This window comes from Mesoplodon mirus, assembly GCF_964341445.2.
Source record: "Mesoplodon mirus genome assembly, chromosome: 13".
NCBI lineage: Eukaryota > Metazoa > Chordata > Mammalia > Artiodactyla > Ziphiidae > Mesoplodon > Mesoplodon mirus.
In genome coordinates, this window is record NC_138989.1 from 31,589,210 (window position 1) to 31,608,159 (window position 18,950).

Consider the following 18,950-nt stretch of genomic DNA (forward strand, 5'->3'; position numbering starts at 1 on the left):
TCATTATTTTAAAAAACCCTCCAATTTCTTATCTCACTCGTTATTCTTGACAAACAGAAGGCTGTCTGTTGATGGGATGGCTATACCATCCTGATGCAGCACTTATATGCATATACTTGAACTCTCTGGAAACACAGCATTACCACCTGCTCTAGGAGGCAAGATTTCCACAAGTCAGAAAGATAAAACATTTTTAAACTTCGAGAATTGTTCACTGAAAACTAATGCAATTGCTTAAAGTCTCAAAGGGGTTTACAAAGAATCCCATAAACTAAGTATACACCATACAACGTTATCAGAGTAATTACAAAGGTGCAATCACACATGCTACAATATGGATGAACCTTGAAGACGTTACGCTAAGTGAATAAGTCAGGCACAAAAGGACAAATTCTGAACGATTCCACTTACATGAGGGACCTCGAGCCACCACGCTCATAGAGACAGAAAGTAGAACGGGGGTTGCCAGGGGGGAAGTGTGGGGAAGGGCTATGGAGTTTCAGTTTTGCAAAATGAAAAAGTCTTGGAGATTGATTGAGTGTATGGAACGCTACTGAACCGTACATTTAGAAATGGTTAAGAAGGTAAATTTTATGTTAGGTTATTTTAGCACGATTAGAAATAAAAAATAATCTAATAAAAAAAATCCTACCCTTCCATTCTCTCTTTCTCTATTTCTCTTCATAGCATTTATTATATTATATATGTGTGTGTATGTAATATACACATATTTATATATACACACATGTACATATATTTATTTATTTACTGCCTGTACAATTCCTCCCTCCAATACCCCCAAATATATCAGCTCTGAAGGCCAGATCTCGTCTTGTTGCTCTGCCCTTAGGGCCTAGAACAGTGCCTTACAAATATGGGTGCTTAATAAATTTCTTATGCGTAGAATTTTTAAACAGTGCAATTATTCTTTTTTCAAATGTTTTTAGTTATATTAAGTCTAAAGAACACATTTCAGTTCAGCTTTTTCTCACTCTCACCAATCCTAACTGTTAAGTCATTAGTTTACCATCATCCTGTTTTAACTCCTGGTGCCAGTTATTAGCAAGCCACTTAGCCACAGTTAAACAATAACCAGGATACATAAAAAGCGATATCCCCAAATAAGCACTTAAAAAGTCCACTGTGAAAATCAAGCTAACAGCATCACCCATTTCTCTTTTTCAAGTAGCTACGAGTTAATGACTTGTGATATACAGGCGGCACATAGTTACAAGGATATAAGATATAATAGAAAACACAAACTAAATTGCATTTTGCTTCACTGGATACTGAAATAATTTCAGCTCTCTGAGGTTTCCCAACTATAGCTGAAATGCAAAGTTGAAAAATAAGTAGATATGTGTATAAATCTTCAAAGTAGCTCCTGACTATAACCATTTTTAATATCCCACGTCGGCAGGGCCTTTTCTCATGTGTAAAATACCTTTACAGATAATGTCTAACCCGATCTTCAAAAACACCTCTGATATTATCAGGGCAGGTGTCGAGGGCTCCCTATTTGGAGAATCAGAGAAGCCAAGTGATTTGATCAGGGTCACACGTGCAAGAGCCTGTGCATATATCTGAAAATAATTTTCAGAAGCATAAGAAGCAAGAGGTCTGGCAGTGTGCTCCCGTACGATTCTTGAAAGAAATACGACCAGGTGATAAGATCGCATCTACAAGCCACACATGAAAATCAATTCCAGAGCACAGAGATGGGTCATAAACAGTGATCTTTCCATTTCAATGCATGAAACGAAATACGGTTTCGTGGGTGTCACCACAGCGTGACAGGACAGGCCCCATGGGTGCAGCACCGAAATGAAAACAGAGCTTGTCCAAAAGAAACAGATTTGATAGAAAAAGAATCCGAGAATGGCGTCTGGCATGGGATGCAATGCCCAACTGCAGGGGATTCTCTGAGTCCAAATATAAAACTGTATCCCTCCGATTTTCAATTTACCAGATAAGTAATCTAAGGCAACAAAATCAGGTTGCCAATGTCTAATTCTTTTGAATGAAAATGTTAAAAGATAATTTTTTTTCACCACGGGCAGTTAACTTGTATTGACTACTTGTTATGTGTAAGGTTCTGTCCTAGGCACCTTACATGCACATTAGCTCCTTCAGGCTTCACAGCCACACTAGGAGATACAACACTATTATTATCACCCCTGTTTCACAGATAAGACAAGAGAAACTCAGAGAAGGTACGAAGTCTTCCCAAGGTCACATGTCTAGCTCCGTGCAGAGCCAGGACTCAAACGCAGGCAGCCTGGTGCCAGAGCCCAAATTCTCAACTGCTGACTCCAGCTGTAGTATCCTCAGGCACTGGCATTTCATGAAAGTGATATTTTAGCATAAAACCAGGCGGGAAGCTCAGAATAAGAGTCAGTCTTTCAAATTTAACCTGTTTAGCTGTATGAAAAACTCAGTGGTTTTCCCCCCGTTTGCTCAGATTTTTGCAAACGTCATCACAGACCTCCACTGCCCAGCACAGCACTCGATATGCATGATTAGGGAGAATTTGGAAAAGGATAAAATAAAAGTGAACTCCGAGACGTTCAGGGTAGAAATATACACTGGATCATTTCATTAGAAAGAGAACATAGACTCTTCATGCTGAAGAGGCCTTCAGGTTCAGCCAGCTCAATCCTCTCGTGAGTAAAGAATCTCCTTCTGCAATGCCAGGTTCTGCCTGAACCCACCAGCCACTGGAAACTCGTTATGCATGACTTAGCTCTTGTCAAATCTGCACAGACACCCTGCTCGTCCCCATCCTCTTTCTCAATTCTTCCATCATTCCACGTTGGCTGAGCAAAGTTCCAGAACATTTCCTATCCTGGGTGCTTTCCCTTGAGTACAGTCTATTCTGTGCTTTCTCTCTTAAAATGTGGGGACCAGAAGTAAGTGTGACAATAACAGGGAGGCTTCCCAGCACTGGTAGAAAAAGACTATCACCACCTACAACAGAGGCTTTGTTTTCTTAATGCAACCTACACTTCTATTAGGGCTTTTTGTTTGGTTGGTTTTGGTTTTTGTTTTTTGGAGGGGGTGGTGCGGCAATAGCATTACAGAGTGATTAACAGAATATGGACCATACCGTAGATGCATACGTATTTAAACCTAATCCTCAATCTCTTTTTTTATATGTGCTGCTCTAAGTTTTATTACTCTAATTCCAGACACATACTCTTGGCCTTTTAAACCACACGGGATGGATGCCCAATTATTCCTACTACCTGTCACCCTATTAGATTCATCCACTGTTCATGCCTGGCCAAGGCCATTTTCCATCTTCCATCTGCTTGGCAGAATGCTCAGTGTCTCTCTCAGGTTTTGAGGTCCGTGACTTGCTCTTTCTGAACCCCAAACACTCGCGAACCATCTGAGGAAGAGGCTGGGACTGTTAGCACATTTTTGTCTAGAGTGTGTAGCATCCACCTTCCCCCTTTTCATTCCGTCCTGCATACCACGATTTCACACGGCTCACCTGAGCAGTCAACAAGCTCTCCTTCAGATTTTCTCAAAAGTCTCAGTTCAGCAAAGGGTGAAACTGTATTTCTTCCGACAGTAAGAGGCTCATTCAACTTCCCTTTCCTCACCCACCCAGCATCTCCCCCTCTCATTTCTAGCTTTGACCCTCTCACCTAACATATTTCTATTTCCTAAGATTGACTTGTTCGACCACAGCTTTTTCAAAAATGCTCAATCTCCGTGCAGGACAGGTATGCAACAGTGTCCACGGCAGGTTACAAATGGTTAAGAGGAAAAAGCCTGCTTTCTCATCAGGCTTCCTTGCTTAAGTGAGGTTAAACCTCTAAGGCACAGGGCTGGCATGCAAATATCCATCCAGGACTGGTTTTAATGTTTTAAAAAAGGGCTGCCATTCTACTATGAAAGTTTCTACATTTACACATCATGCAGCCATAACAAAAAGGCTTACTGAAAACAGATATGCACGCCTTATATTTAGGGGAAATGCAGACAATAATCATGTTGATACCTGAAATGTACAAGCACAAAACCAGGAGAAAATACAAAAGAACAGAACTGAAAACAATAGGTAGGTGGGGTTGTCAGTGACTAGAATGACAGATTGGATCCTTTCTCCAGCCTAGACAATGGGATTCTAACCTTCTTTTGGAGAGGAAGACGATCTAGCACCATGCCCCCAAACAGGATTCCTCAAAGTAACGCTGAAGTGAAAGAACACAAACTTATTGCTCACAGAGCATGCGGGGAGGACCGCAGGGGTTTCTATTTCCCTGGCCCTAGTAAGGGGGTCACAGTATTGGCCCCAGAGACTTCAAGAGGCAGTTATAAAATAAATAACAGATTTGAAGGCAATTCTTCTATTGTAAAGTGACAGACACAGTGTTACACAGCTGTTGTTTGCATTACAACAGATGATAAATTATTTCAAAAAAGGCAGGGAAATTTTATTCAGTTAAAGAGAGAGAGGAGATGACATGGTGTAAGAGAAGTGAGGAAGAGAAAGTGTTGTCAAACTCCTTTCTCCTTGGACCGCCCATGGCGGCTGTGAGAATCACCCCAGTTCTTAGACCAGAGGCTCTGCGCTGAGCGTGATATGACCATGGGGACGTGGGACTTGGGAAACAGACCTGGGTGGACAAGGCAGGCCCAATAGCACATACCCCAAGAAGAGAAAGGGTCCTGTTCCCTCTTCTAACAAAAATAGTTTTACAAAAATCATTTTTTTCCATGAGCTTTGGGCTTTTCGAAACTATACACTCCAAATTATGAAGAAAGAATGAAGCAGTTACCATTGTTAAGGTTTAATCATTTCTCCTACCAGACAGGGTTAGACTGCGCTGAGTACTTTTAAAACTTAAAAGGAAACGAAACCTACTGATAAGTGTCCTCTTAAATAATGCCACGCGAAGAATCAATTATCTCCATAAAAATTTCTTGAGTCTCCTCACCTCAGCCCTCAATTCAGTGCAAGAATCTGCATTTAAATGATGAAAGAACACTTCAGTATCCCAACCTGTCATTTCTCTCTACTTCCGACCCAAGAGCAGCCAGACAGAAACAGCACTCGAACCTCTAACGGGCTCTTTCTTTAGGGTCTGATTTTTGTAAGACTCTGTATTTCTCTCTCCATCAACCCACAGAGCGGGCTCTGCACAGTCAATTAGAACTTTATCATCTAAGAATTTAAAGCCGGCGTGCAGTCCACAAATCACCCTGGCTTATTTTACAAATGGGCCCCATGTCACTGGCAAGCAGCCCCTCCATTCAATATCCGTCCATAAAAACACAGCTTTAAAGCTATCGCTAAGATGGAATCTAGCCTTCCAAAGGCCCTCGAGGCTACAAACACATCAACAGGGAACATAAAAGCAAAGGGACCCAGACGAGAGGCGTTGACCCATGAGCAGACATCATTAAAGCAAACAGTTTCTGTCAACTTTGGGATGATTCCTGTATGAATTAGGTGATACTCCTAGGAAGGTGTAAATTAAGAATGGGGAAAAGGGGGCAGAGGCCTCCTGAGAGATGCCAAGCCTTGAGGTTTGAAGTCCACAGGCTATTGGGTTGCTGTCCACAGGTGAAGGGACCTTTTGTCCCCAGACAGGGTCCCAGCAGAGCTGAAGGAAGTGTAAACCACCTGCACGGAGGCTGCAGGTCAAAACCCAGAAGACACTGACAAGCGGTCCCAGCATCCCCGGACTCACCCGCACACTTGGTTCTGGTTCTGAGAGCAGGCCCAGGAGAACCGGTGCCGCCCTCCCCTGGCCGGGTGAGAAGCACGCTGATCTCATACTCTGTGTCCGGGTCGAGATGCCCGATCTTGTAGCTCGTGGAGTCCACTGGCTGCCGGTCGCTCCAGCTCCCGCTGGCGGTGCAGTATTCCACCTCCCGGGCCACGATGGGCCCATCGCCATTGATGGAGTTGGCGTTGAGTTGGATCCACAGGTAGGTGGCCCCCACGGAGGCCAGCTGAGGGGGGGCGATGGGGACAGGGGGCTCTGAAAGGCAAACCGGAGGCCATCCTTCAGACACTTGAGAAGAGCTAAATGCACATCAGTTACTAAAACAGGGAAGACATTAACATTTCAGCAATGAACTGATAAGAATGGTTTTGCTCAGGTTAATACGAAAAAGCATACTGAGGGAGGTTTGCATAGTGTTCACATCTGTGAAATAAACCATCTTTAAAACCGAAGCCTGCTCAGGTAGGTACAACCCCAGTTTGTTTTAGGACGCAATTCACTTTTTCGAACAGCTACATAAGCACCAAAGGATTTTTTTGCACTAAAAGTGACTTGTGAAAACTCTCTCAAGTGGTAGTAATTAAGCTCTAGAAGTCTCTCCATTGTCAAGAGTTAAAAAAAAACCAAACAAAAACCGAGTGTCTTCAAAATCACCCAAGGTATTAGTTATATCATTAAATTCAGTCTCCTTATATTTGTATTCCAAAGATATCATCACTTGAAAAACATGGATGAAATTATAGTTTATCTCATCATAAATGCATTTCCAGGATGACTCGTTTCCCCCCAAAAGCTATCCCAATGGACTCGTTCTGCTCCAGGAGCAGTGAGCACTTGGGGTGATGAAGTCCTGCCACTGTTCAGGGATCTTGCAGTAATGAGTCTTACTAAAGCAGTGAATAGAAAGAAAAGCTCTAAAGCAAAGCACAAGTCATGCCCAGCTTGATAAAACTCTAAGCAGTCAATGACAAACACTCTTTACAACCCAGGAAGGTCTCTCTCATTGTTGAAAACCTGAGACTGACTTTTTCTGGATCTTTGTCTGAGACAGGAGAGAGAGGCAATCTTGTTTTCAACAGTATATCAGGTGCCAGCTGAATGGCTCTCCAGGCACCAAATAAAGGCATTCCATGTGCCAGTGTCACTGTGAGTGGCACCACACGTGACATTAGGGAAGGAGATAACCGTATAAAATAATGTATTTCTATTTAATGAATCTCCATCGGAGAAAATGTTAAGTCCTAGTGATTTTTTTCAAGGATGTTTCTGCAGGTGGTTTGGGCCTTTTGGTGTGTTTTTGTTTTTAGCTCCTCATTTAGCTCACACAAACGCATGTAAAATAAAGCCTGCTATTCTTTTACTAGCACATGCACCTGTCTGCTCCATAGCAGACATAACCCGTTGCTCCCTGTCATGTTTCCTGCTGATGGGGACCTCACGACAGCTGGTCCCATCTGAGGTTGGCCCCTAAGATGGTACCAGGTAGATCCCTAGACCAACAAGAAACCAGCAACGCAAGTTCCTTTTGTTGGGTTGGGGCATCTTTGTTCTTTAACGTATTCAAGGTGTGGTAAGTCATACTGACTTTTAAAATAGCCGGGGAAATCTCATGAGGCTGAGTCTAAAGAAGACACTTAAAAGGTGAATTTTATTTGGGGGATGATAAATTTAGTGCAAATTTACTAAAATATTGTTCCTATTATTTATAAACTACAACTTTGTGCTAGCTCTTCGTTTCTTTAGATAGTTTTGATTCAACTCATAATGATTTAACATCAATTTATATCATTAGAAGATTCCTTGAACCAAGACATGAAATGGGCCTTTCATAGTATATATTAAGACATTTACATAGGCAGGCTGAAAGAGCAGTTAATTACTTTGCAGTTGCAAATGCTAGCAAGGGTTCCTGAACTGCCATTCAAAATATAACTCGGGGCAAAGCCACAAAGGTTAGTGAGCACACAATTCATTTAGGATGTTGTCACTAGTGTCCTAAAATAGATAGGACTTTGTTTTTTTTTTACATCTTTATTGGAGTATAATTGCTTTACAATGGTATGTTAGTTTCTGCTTTATAACAAAGTGAATCAGTTATACATATACATATGTTCCCATATCTCTTCCCTCTCGCGTTTCCCTCCCTCCCACCCTCCCTATCCCACCCCTCTAGGTGGTCACAAAGCACCGAGCTGATCTCCCTGTGCTATGCAGCTGCTTCCCACTAGCTATCTATTTTACGTTTGGTAGTGTATATATGTCCATGCCACTCTCTCGCTTTGTCACAGCTTACCCTTCCCCCTCCCCATATCCTCAAGTCCATTCTCTAGTAGGTCTGTGTCTATACAGACTGCCAACACACACATGAAAGAATGCTCAACATCATTAATCATTAGAGAAATGCAAATCAAAACTACAATGAGATATCATCTCACACCAGTCAGAATGGCCATCATCAAAAAATCTAGAAACAATAAATGCTGGAGAGGGTGTGGAGAAAAGGGAACACTCTTGCACTGTTGGTGGGAATGTGAATTGTTACAGCCACTATAGAGAACAGTATGGAGGTTCCTTAAAAAACTACAAATAGAACTACCATACAACCCTAAAATAGATAGGACTTTAGTGCTTATTTGTCCCGACACTATTTTCTCTACTAGTTCCCCATTAAGAAGAGTACCAAATACGTTAAATCAAATGAAAGATTCAACTAGAATTTGGAAATCATTGAGACAGCCATTCAAAAGGACTTTGGGGTTGCTGAAAGAATCTGTACAAGAATAAGAATAATTTTTTTTTAATTTTATTTATTTTTTTATACACCAGGTTCTTATTAGTTATCCACCTTATACATATTAGTGTATATATGTCCATCCCAATCTCCCAGTTCATCCCACCACCACCACCCCCTGCCATTTTCCCCCCTTGGTGTCCATACATTTGTTCTCTACACCTGTGTCTCTATTTCTGCCCTGCAAACTGGTTCATCTGTACCATTTTTCTAGGTTCCACATACATGCGTTAATATACGATATTTGTTTTTCTCTTTCTGACTTACTTCACTCTGTATGACAGGCTCTAGGTCCATGCACTTCACTACAAATAACTCAGTTTCATTCCTTTTTATGTCTGAGTAATATTCCATTGTATATACATGCCACATCTTCTTTAACCATTCATCTGTCGATGGACACTTAGGTTGCTTCCATGTCCTGGCTATTGTAAATAGTGTTGCAATGAACATTGGGGTACATGACTCCTTTGGAATTATAGTTTTCTCAGGGTATATGCCCAGTAGTGGGATTGCTGGGTCATATGGTAACTCTATTTTTAGTTTTTTAAGGAACCTCCATACTGTTCTCCATAGTGGCTGTACCAATTCACATTCCCACCAACAGTGCAAGAGGGTTCCCTTTTCTCCACACCCTCTCCAGTATTTGTTGTTTGTAGATTTTCTGATGATGGCCATTCTGACTGGTGTGAGATGATACCTCATTGTAGTTTTGATTTGCATTTCTCTAATGATTAGTGATGCTGAGCAGCTTTTCATGTGCTTCTTGACCATCTGTATGTCTTCTTTGGAGAAATGTCTATTTAGGTCTTTTGCCCATTTTTGCATTGGGTTGTTTGTTTTTTTTAATATTGAGCTGCATGAGCTGTTTATATATTTTGGAGATTAACCCTTTGTCTGTTGATTTGTTTCCAAATATTTTCTCCCATTCTGAGGGTTGTCTTTTCATCTTGTTTGTAGTTTCCTTTGCTGTGCAAAAGCTTTCAAGTTTCATTAGGTCCCATTTGTTTATTCTTGTTTTTATTTCCATTACTCTAGGAAGTGCAGCAAAAAAGATCTTGCTGTGATTTACGTCAGAAAGTGTTCTTCCTATGTTTTCCTCTAAGAGTTTTAGAGTGTCTGGCCTTACATTTAGGTCTTTAATCCATTTTGAGTTTATTTTTGTGTATGGTGTTAGGGAGTGTTCTAATTTTATTCTTTTACATGTAGCTGTCCAGTTTTCCCAGCACCACTCATTGAAGAGGCTGTCTTTTCTCCATTGTATACTCTTGCCTCCTTTATCAAAGATAAGGTGACCATAAGTGCATGGGTTTATCTCTGGGACTTCTATCCTGTTCCATTGATCTATATTTCTGTTTCTGTGCCAGTACCATACTGTCTGGATTACTGTAACTTGTTACTTATAATAGCTTGGTTATTTAGTAACGTATTGTTTATCCTCCACATGTTTGTGTTTTTTACGTTGTTTTCCCCATAATTGGTTTCTAATCCCATAGCACTGTGGTCAGAAAAGATACTTGCTATGATTTCAATTTTCTTAAATTTACCAAGGCTTGATCTGCAACCCAAGATGTGATCTATCCTGGAGGAACGCACTGTCCTGAAGGAAGGTTCCGGGCGCACTTGAGAAGAAAGTGTAATCTGCTGTTTTCGAATGGAATATTTAATTAAATATCAATTAAATCTATCTGGTCTATTGTGTCATTTAAAGCTTGTGTTTCCTTATGAATTTTCTGTTTGGATGATCTGTCCATTGGTATAAGTGAGGTGTTAAAGTCCCCCACTATTATTGTGTTACTGTCAATTTCCTCTTTCATAGCTGTTAGCAGTTGCCTTATGCATTGAGGTGCTCCTATGTTGGGGGCATATATAATTGTTATATCTTCTTCTTGGATTGATTCCTTGATCATTGTATAGTGTCCTTTCTTGTCTCTTGTAACATTCTTTACTTTAAAGTCTATTTTATCTGATATGAGTATTGCTACTCCAGCTTTCTTTTGATTTCCATTTGCATGGAATATCTTTTTCCATCCCCTCACTGTCAGTCTGTATGTGTCCCTAGGTCTGAAGTGGGTCTCTTGTAGACAGCATATATGTGGGTCTTGTTTTTGTATCCATTCAGCGAGCCTGTGTCATTTGGTTGGAGCATTTAATCCATTCATGTTTAAGGTAATTATCTATATGTATGTTCCTATTACCATTTTCTTAATTGTTTTGGGTTTGTTTTTGTAGGTCCTTTTCTTCTCTTGTGTTTCCCACTTAGAGAAGTTCCTTTAGCATTTGTTGTAGAGCTGGTTTGATGATGCTGAATTCTCTCAGCTTTTGCTTGTCTGTAAAGCTTTTAATTTCTCCATCGAATCTGAATGAGATCCTTGCTGGGTAGAGTAATCTTGCTTGTAGGTTCTTCCCTTTCATCACTTTTAAGTATATCATGCCACTCCCTTCTGGCTTGCAGAGTTTCTGCTGAGAAATCAGCTGTTAACCTTATGGGAGTTCTCTTGTATGTTATTTGTTGCTTTTCCCTTGCTGCTTTCAATAATTTTTCTTTGTCTTTAATCTTTGCCAATTTGATTACTATGTGTCTCGGTGTGTTTCTCCTTGGGTTTATCCTGCCTGGGACTCTCTGAATTTCCCGGACTTGGGTGGTTATTTCCTTTCCCATGTTAGGGAAGTTTTTGACTGTAATGTCTTCAAATATTTTCTCTTGTCCTTTCTCTCTTCTCCTTCTGGGACCCCTATATTGTGAATGTTGTTGCGTTTAATGTTGTCCCAGAGGTCTCTTAGGCTGTCTTCATTGCTTTTCATTCTTTTTTCTTTATTCTGTTCCGCAGCAGTGAATTCCACCATTTTGTCTTCCAGGTCCCTTATCTGTTCTTCTGCCTCAGTTATTCTGCTATTGATTCATTCTAGTGTATTCTTCATTTCAGTTACTGTATTGTTCATCTCTGTTTGTTTGTTCTTTAATTCTTCTAGGTCTTTGTTAAACATTTCTTGCATCGTCTCGATCTTTGCCTCCATTCTTTTTCCAAGCTCCTGGAGCATCTTCACTATCATTATTCTGAATTCTTTTTCTGGAAGGTTGCCTATCTCCACTTCGTGTAGTTGTTTTTCTGGGGTTTTATCTTGTTCCTTCATCTGGTACATAGCCTTTTCATCTTGTCTATCTTTCTGTGAATGTGGTTTTTGTTCCACAGGCTGCAGGATTGTAATTCTTCTTGCTTCTGCTGTCTGCCCTCTGGTGGATGAGGCTATCTAAGAGGCTTGTGCAAGTTTCCTGACGGGAGGGACTGGTGGTGGGTAGAGCTGGCTGTTGCTCTGGTGGGCTGAGCTCAGTAAAACTTTAATCTGCTTGTCTGCTGATGGGTGGTGCTGGGTTCCCCCCCTGTTGGTTGTTTGGCCTGAGGTGACCCAACACTGGAGCCTACCTGGCTCTCTGGTGGGACCAATGGCGGACTCTGGGAGGTTCTCACACCAAGGAGTACTTCCCAGAACTTCTGCTGCCAGTGTCCTTGTCCTCACCATGAGACACAGCCACCCCCCGCCTCTGCAGAAGACCCTCCAACACTAGCAGGTAGGTGTGGTTCACTCTCCCCTGGGGTCAATGCTCCTTCCCCTGGGTCCCGATGCACACACTACTTTGTGTGTGCCCTCCAAGAGTGGAGTCTCTGTTTCCCCTAGTCCTGTCCTGCAATCAAATCCCACTAGCCTTCAAAGTCTGATTCTCTAGGAATTCCTCCTCCCGTTGCCAGACCCCCAGGTTTGGAAGCCTGACATGGGGCTCAGAACCTTCACTCCAGTGGGTGGACTTCTGTGGTATAAGTGTTCTCCAGCCTGTGAGTCACCCACCCAGCAGTTATGGGATTTGATTTTATTGTGATTATACCCCTCCTACCATCTCATTGTGGCTTCTCCTTTGTCTTTGGATGTGGGGTACCTTTTTTGGTGAGTTCCAGTGTCTTCCTGTCGATGATTGTTCAGCAGTTAGTTGTGATTCAGGTGCTCTTGGAAGAGGGGGTAAGAGCACTTCCTTCTACTCTGCCATCTTGAACCAATCTCAATATTTAAATTTTGAATAAATTTTCTCAAAGGGAAAGAAGGAAGGAACTCAATTTGTACTAAGTGATAAAAAGCAATTTAAAATGTTTAATCCAAGTGAAAGGGCATGATAAAAATAATTCTAAATCAAGCCAGCAAAGAAAGAATTTATATACCTATAGATACATATCATATACATATATCTAATTGATATACATATATGAATTCCTAATATATGTCTCCTATAATTAAATATGATATTGGCATATATGTATATATACATGAATTGTGGAAATTACATGAAATATTTTTATGTCTTTGATTACCAAAAGCAGTGGTAGACATAAAACAGACAAGAATGATAGTTTAAAATGACCTGGGCTTCATTTGTGGGCCAGCACCAAATCAGGGAATGACCTTAAGGAAGTTATAAACTCTTTGGACTTAAGTTTTTCCCATTTTGAAAAAATTAGCACTCTAAACACACGCATATAAAAAGTGTTCAATCACACAGGTGGCCTAAACATGCCATTATATATTTTAAAGTCATTGCGTCAATGCAATGCTTTATTTAATTAGTAGACTCCAGCATGTTATCTCATTTTGAAAAATCAAATACATGCAAATATGGCTATAAAAATTATAAATGGAGGAAAAGTCAAACTCCAGATTTGATCCATATCTGAAGTCAGTTGTCATCAGCTGTGGCAGGGTGCAGAGATGCAAAGGGTGCCCAGACATTTTATCACCATGACCCAAGATCCCTCCATGCTGTTGTAAGGCAGGAAAATGTGTGGCAGAAATGTGAATAAGGACCTACTCAGCCTCTGTGCTTATGTGTGTTGTGGCAGACTAGAAATTTCTGACTTGCTTGTAACTCCCAACAAATTAACTTTCCCACAGAGGCAATTTTTAAAGAGGTGACTAGATTTCTATCGTACTGATTACAAAGTACCACGCCTTATTGGGCACGGGCACAGTGAAGCACTGTAGCAACCAGAAATCAGAAAACAGAACAGAGTCACAAAGAACGGGACCAAGATGAAAATTAAGTAACAGTGATGACAATAAAGAACTCAGCCGTGGCAACAGCGAGGCGGCCATTCTGCTGGATTTGTTGGCAAATCTGTCCATTTTCCACAAGGAAACCCCTCGCTTCCCCAAGAGCCTTCTGCAGGGGAGGGTGTGCACATCTATGCAGAGTTTTAGTTTTCTTACAGGTAAAACCTAAACTCGGAAACTAGCCAGACGGGCTACAGTTTCACTACAAACCCAAAATCACAGGGCTCTGGTGTGGCAAATTAGACCATGTGAGCAGATATTGCAGGGTGTGCTTCCTGGCTTCCTTCCACAGAACATTAGCCACTGCTGCAGATAAACAGTGCTGGGGGGCAGGCTCCCCCCAAGCCAGGTGTGACTAACGTTGGCAGGGCTGATTTCACAGCAGTAGCGTCTGCCCGGATCACCTATAGATTTTATGGCAGAGGCTCTGGTCCCAGAGATTCTGATTCAACATGGGTGTGGTAACAGTGGTAGAGAATAGGTGGGCAGGTATTTGTATTTCTATTTTGTTTTAGTTGGAAAGGTGGTTCAGCCATGCATTCTCAGATGAGGACCACTGATGGACTAGAATGGAGAACAAGAGCCACTCCATGCCCCATCACGGCCTGAACAGGTGCCGGCTGCCTACTAGGTCTCCTGTTCTAAGTGCCATTCACATACCTTTTGCATCTGGTCCTCCTGACGGCCCTTTAGGGTCGGTCACATTATTATGTCTATTTTAAACAGGAGGAAACAGAAGCACTGAGAGGGTAAGCCATAGGACCACGCCCACACAGCTAGCTCTGGGGTTTGAACCCTGCAGTCTGTAAAACTGTCAACATAGAGAAATTTGCTGACAAAAGGAATAGTCCATCCAAAAGAGACCAGTTTTATGTTGCCCATTTAATAAATGCAGGGGAGAACATGTAACAAGCAGGCATCATTCTCTTCCCCTAGGAGGAAGCAGCAATGGCTTGCTACAAGGTATAAAAATGCCTCACGTTATATCTAAAAGTCGAAATTCTGTCTGGGACCAAAAATTGCCTTACCAGCTTAATACTATAAACTCCTAAGTCCATGCACACACAAAAAACATCAAACCAGCCAAAGGAAATTTATCCCCCCCTTTTTTTTACTCGTCTCCCACCTTCCTGAATATAATGACTCAATTTTTCAGTCATGCAAAATACAGTAATAGAACCTAACAGCAACATTATGAATGTTAACCCACTACTATCAATGTGGCTTGTATGATATGACGGCGCATTTTTATACTGACACTGCTTCATTTTATTAACCACCCTGCTATCATAAACACTGTGGCTGGGGAAGATTTGCATTTTAAGTGATTTTCTATCAGTAAAAAAATTTTATTCCTTAAAAAAAATTTATAGGGTTGTAATCTCTGTACACAGAGTTGGCAGAAGAACTTTCCCAGAGCACATTCACTGCTTTGTATGCAACTGAACCAACATAAATAAAATACAGTTTTCAAAACTATTGCTCAGGTGCAAAATTTGTACTTAAAATGTAATCCATCCGTACAGCCTGTCACCAAACTACTGTTCAGAAACAGACAAGGATAAGTCTGAGCTTTCAACAAATCATGAACTCACAACCATCCCACATGTCTCTTTTAATAGACTATTTGGAGGTATAAAAATAACATTAAATACCTTTAACTACCAATTCTGCATAGTTGGATAGGCCAACTCCTCCATCGGTTCGAATCATGCAGCGGTATTTTCCAGCATCTCGTTTGGTTGTATTCATGACATTAAACGATGCTATGAATCGCCGGGAACTAGTCACCTTTATTTCCTTCAGAGGAGCATCCCGTACATCAATGCCCTGTAAACGTGGGGATGGGGAGAGCAGAAAGAAACAATATCAGCTGTCATATGGAACCAGGAAGACATCTGAAGGCACAGAATGGATGTTACTGATGTTACCTCCTTACAGATCTTGGTTCCATGGTTTATTACCATTGGCAGTTGTTCCAGGAAAATAGGTGCCCAGAAACTGAAATTCTGCCTCGATCAACACTTTCAGTATTTGAGGGATGCAAAATTAAGTGCACAGAAATGTCTTTGGTTTTGCCCCTTTAAAATGTTCATTATGTTATTTTGCCTCAACAGGAGGAGAGGAAAAAGCACATGGAAAAATTCTTCATTTTGCTCCCAAACTATCAACATTTAGTCTTTTTGTAATACTTAATCATTTTTTTAATACTTGGCTAGGAAACAAAATTAATTCACACACTACCCCATGACTGGCCTCATTTTATACATGAACTGATAAACAACTTATCAAGAGCTACAGTAAAAATGTAAGTAGGTATTAGCATAAGTTCTGAAGGACGAGTCTCAGCTTTAGGATTTTCTTCCTGGAGGCATCAGAACCAAGCAGAAGTAGCTGCTTAATATTACCTGACACTGAAATGCTAGGAGAGAAGTTCCTTTGCACATCCCACAGCCCAGGACCACATAAAGCAGGTTTCAACACAGGAACAGTGTTGTCTTTACACTATCCCGGAGACATTAATTAAGTCCTTAGTTACGCACACTTGGAAATCCATTCTATGCTTCCCACAGTTTAAAGCCTCAAGAAAGACTACAGATTTCAGTCCTATATATTCTTTTTCTTACAATTATCAGGAAAGAGGCTATCTTTAACATGTTATTTGCAAGTATTAAGGAGAAAACAATGGGCAAAGACCTTAAGGCAAATGCACGACACCAAGCATTATGTCCAATTATTCACCCAGCAACCATGCTGGGTGCCATTCACGTGCTGTCACTGTGTTAGGACACTAGGCTCACAACAGTGGACAACAGAAAAGTGGCCCTAGTGTTCACAGTGGCGCTTCAGTTGCTGGGGAATATAGGCTTGAAATGGATACATGATCACCAATGATGGCCAGGGCAGGTGGCTGGCAGAAATCACAATGAGGCCGTCTTTAGATATGGTGCCGTTTTGAGGAAGTGACATTGGAGCTGAGATCTGAAGGGTAAGTAGGAACTGCCAGGCAAAGGGGAGGGTGGAAGAAAAGGAGTGCCCCGGTCAGAGGAGAGAGAACAAGAGGCCCGGGATGGTTAGAAAGAGCCGAAAGCTTTGGAGGACATCAAGGTGGCCAGTGGAACTGGGGAGGTGGGCACGCACCTGTGCATTCAGGGACTCGCAGACGGTATGAAAATGTTTGTGTTTATAGGTGTGAACACGCCAGGCTACCAATAATAAAACTCACCTGTAGAACTCAGTGATTTATATTATGCAAAGCCTTTTAGAAGCTTTTGCTGTGTTATTTTCTTTGTCAGTATGTCCTAACGGACATGAGTTTGGGAGTAGACGGACCAGGGTGCCAAACCTAACGTCAGAGTGATTTATGCTCCTGGGGCCCCCCTTTCCTCATCCGTAAGGGGACAATACAACTGTCAGGGCAGTTGTGAGAATTTAAAGATATACATGCCCAAGGACACTTGCCTAATGATAGGGACCACAAGTCCTTGCCCGGATTCTGGACCAGCTGAGGAATGAGTTCAAGAAGAAAGGCAGGGGCTTCCCTGGTGGCGCAGTGGTTGAGAGTCCGCCTGCCGATGCAGGGGACGCAGGTTCATGCCCTGGTCCGGGAGGATCCCACATGCCGCGGAGCGGCTGGGCCCGTGAACCATGGCCGCTGGGCCTGCGTGTCTGGAGCCTGTGCTCCGTAACGGGAGAGGCCACAACAGTGAGAGGCCCGCGTACCGCAAAAAAAAAAAAAAGAAAGAAAGAAAGAAAGAAAGAAAGGCGGACAGGCTGTCAAACACCTCGTTTAGTACCCGTGGACCTGTCCCTGCAGAATACGCAGAACACGGCCGATGCGCGGCAACCATCGGCTTGCTAGAACTGAAGCACGGAATTAGACTCACCCACCCAGCCATGGGCCGCATTGCAAAACCACACCATCCCCGGCCCCCCACGTGGGGTGCTGCTGGCAAACTCACAGGATGGAAGAAGGGCGGCTGTGGGGAGTGAGCTCCCAAAAGAGGGGCTGGGCCGGGCGTGCTTCCGGCTTCCTGTCCAGCAGCCTCGTGGACAGAGACAAGGCATCCCGGTGCTGCGCCAGTACAGTTCCTGCCACAGTGAAGGAAACGTCGGGGGCGCGGAAGAACAGTTCCCACCATCTTTAGTACTAGCTGTCAAAACAGCCTTGTTAATAGCTTAAAGAGTCATAGATCTGAATGTGACATTAAATATATACCTTATATATCCTATGTGAGTCTTTTTTATTACTAAATCCCCTCAATTTGGTCTGACAAAGGTCACTGAGAAGTTAAACAAAACAACATCAACCCAGCATTATTAATTAATACAACAGGAGAAAGTATTTCTCTCTGTATTTCATACATTGTCTCCCATCCTCTCCCCCAAATAAATATAATAAATAATTAAATTCTACCACTAGGAGTAACCTTAGACCTACTACTCTATAAAATTAAGTTTGTCTTTTTCAGACTGAAAAAAAATCTAATCTCGTTTTGAAAAAAAAAAAAAGAGCCCTGAAGAAAGGCATACTTCACATTTATAATTATTTGTTTTGTTTATTAACAATGACAAAAACAAAAGGGCTATCTACTTATTTATTTACTTACTTGTGGCATGAATCTTGTAAGAATATACTTCTATAGTCGTCTTGTAATATTTGTCCTAATGAAATAAGCCTGTCTCAAAAGAATGTTTATTCAAAAGAATTTTAAAGTATGCCCTTATGGATCCCTCACAAGTATTCAAGGCTGTACTGAGGGCAGTCAAGTTTAAGAAAACCTCTGTGTTGGATTCATATATATGTTGAGAGGAGCTTTACTTCATAGCTGTTGACTTCATGCCACAAATTTATCCTTTAAAATAAACAGCTTCAAACTAACAGCTTTACAGAACTCCAATGAGTCAGATGAACTCTCAGGAATGGGACTTTTTTTAAGCCCATGTATTTAATCACACAGAAAGTTCGATTCAGCTTCTTCAAGAAAAACAGTATATAGAAAGGAGAAAAGTGCTAGCTAGCAATCATTTTAGCTTAGAATCCATATGCTATCATAAATCTTGCTTCAATCTGCAGGTATTTTCTATTACATCATTCACATGTACGTGGATCCAAGCATTCATTCAACCCACCCTTAGTAAACATCTTTCATGAGGCAGGCACTCTACATATACAGGGAGCATGGGGTTAAGAGAACCATCCCTTACCTAATTGAATCCATAGTCTGGTTAGAAAAACAGACAGGTAAGGCACTAATTACACTACAGACCAAGGAACTGCCTGACACAGTAAACCCAGGAAAAAGAGCCTCCTCACC

The 18,950-nt window shown here is 41.6% G+C and overlaps 1 protein-coding gene across 3 annotated transcripts in view; it reads right to left on the bottom strand.

Moving 5' to 3' along the window:
- The window catches only part of PTPRM (protein tyrosine phosphatase receptor type M), a 748,579-nt gene that overhangs the window by 404,916 nt on the left and 324,713 nt on the right, over positions 1 to 18,950 (bottom strand). For all 3 annotated transcript variants that reach the window (XM_082641116.1, XM_082641117.1, XM_082641118.1), the window contains exons 6-7: positions 15,288 to 15,462; positions 5,706 to 5,999 (exon numbers count right to left, since the gene is read on the bottom strand). In XM_082641116.1, the coding sequence (XP_082497242.1) occupies positions 5,706 to 5,999; positions 15,288 to 15,462 (469 nt within the window). The remainder of the gene's footprint in view (positions 1 to 5,705; positions 6,000 to 15,287; positions 15,463 to 18,950) is intronic.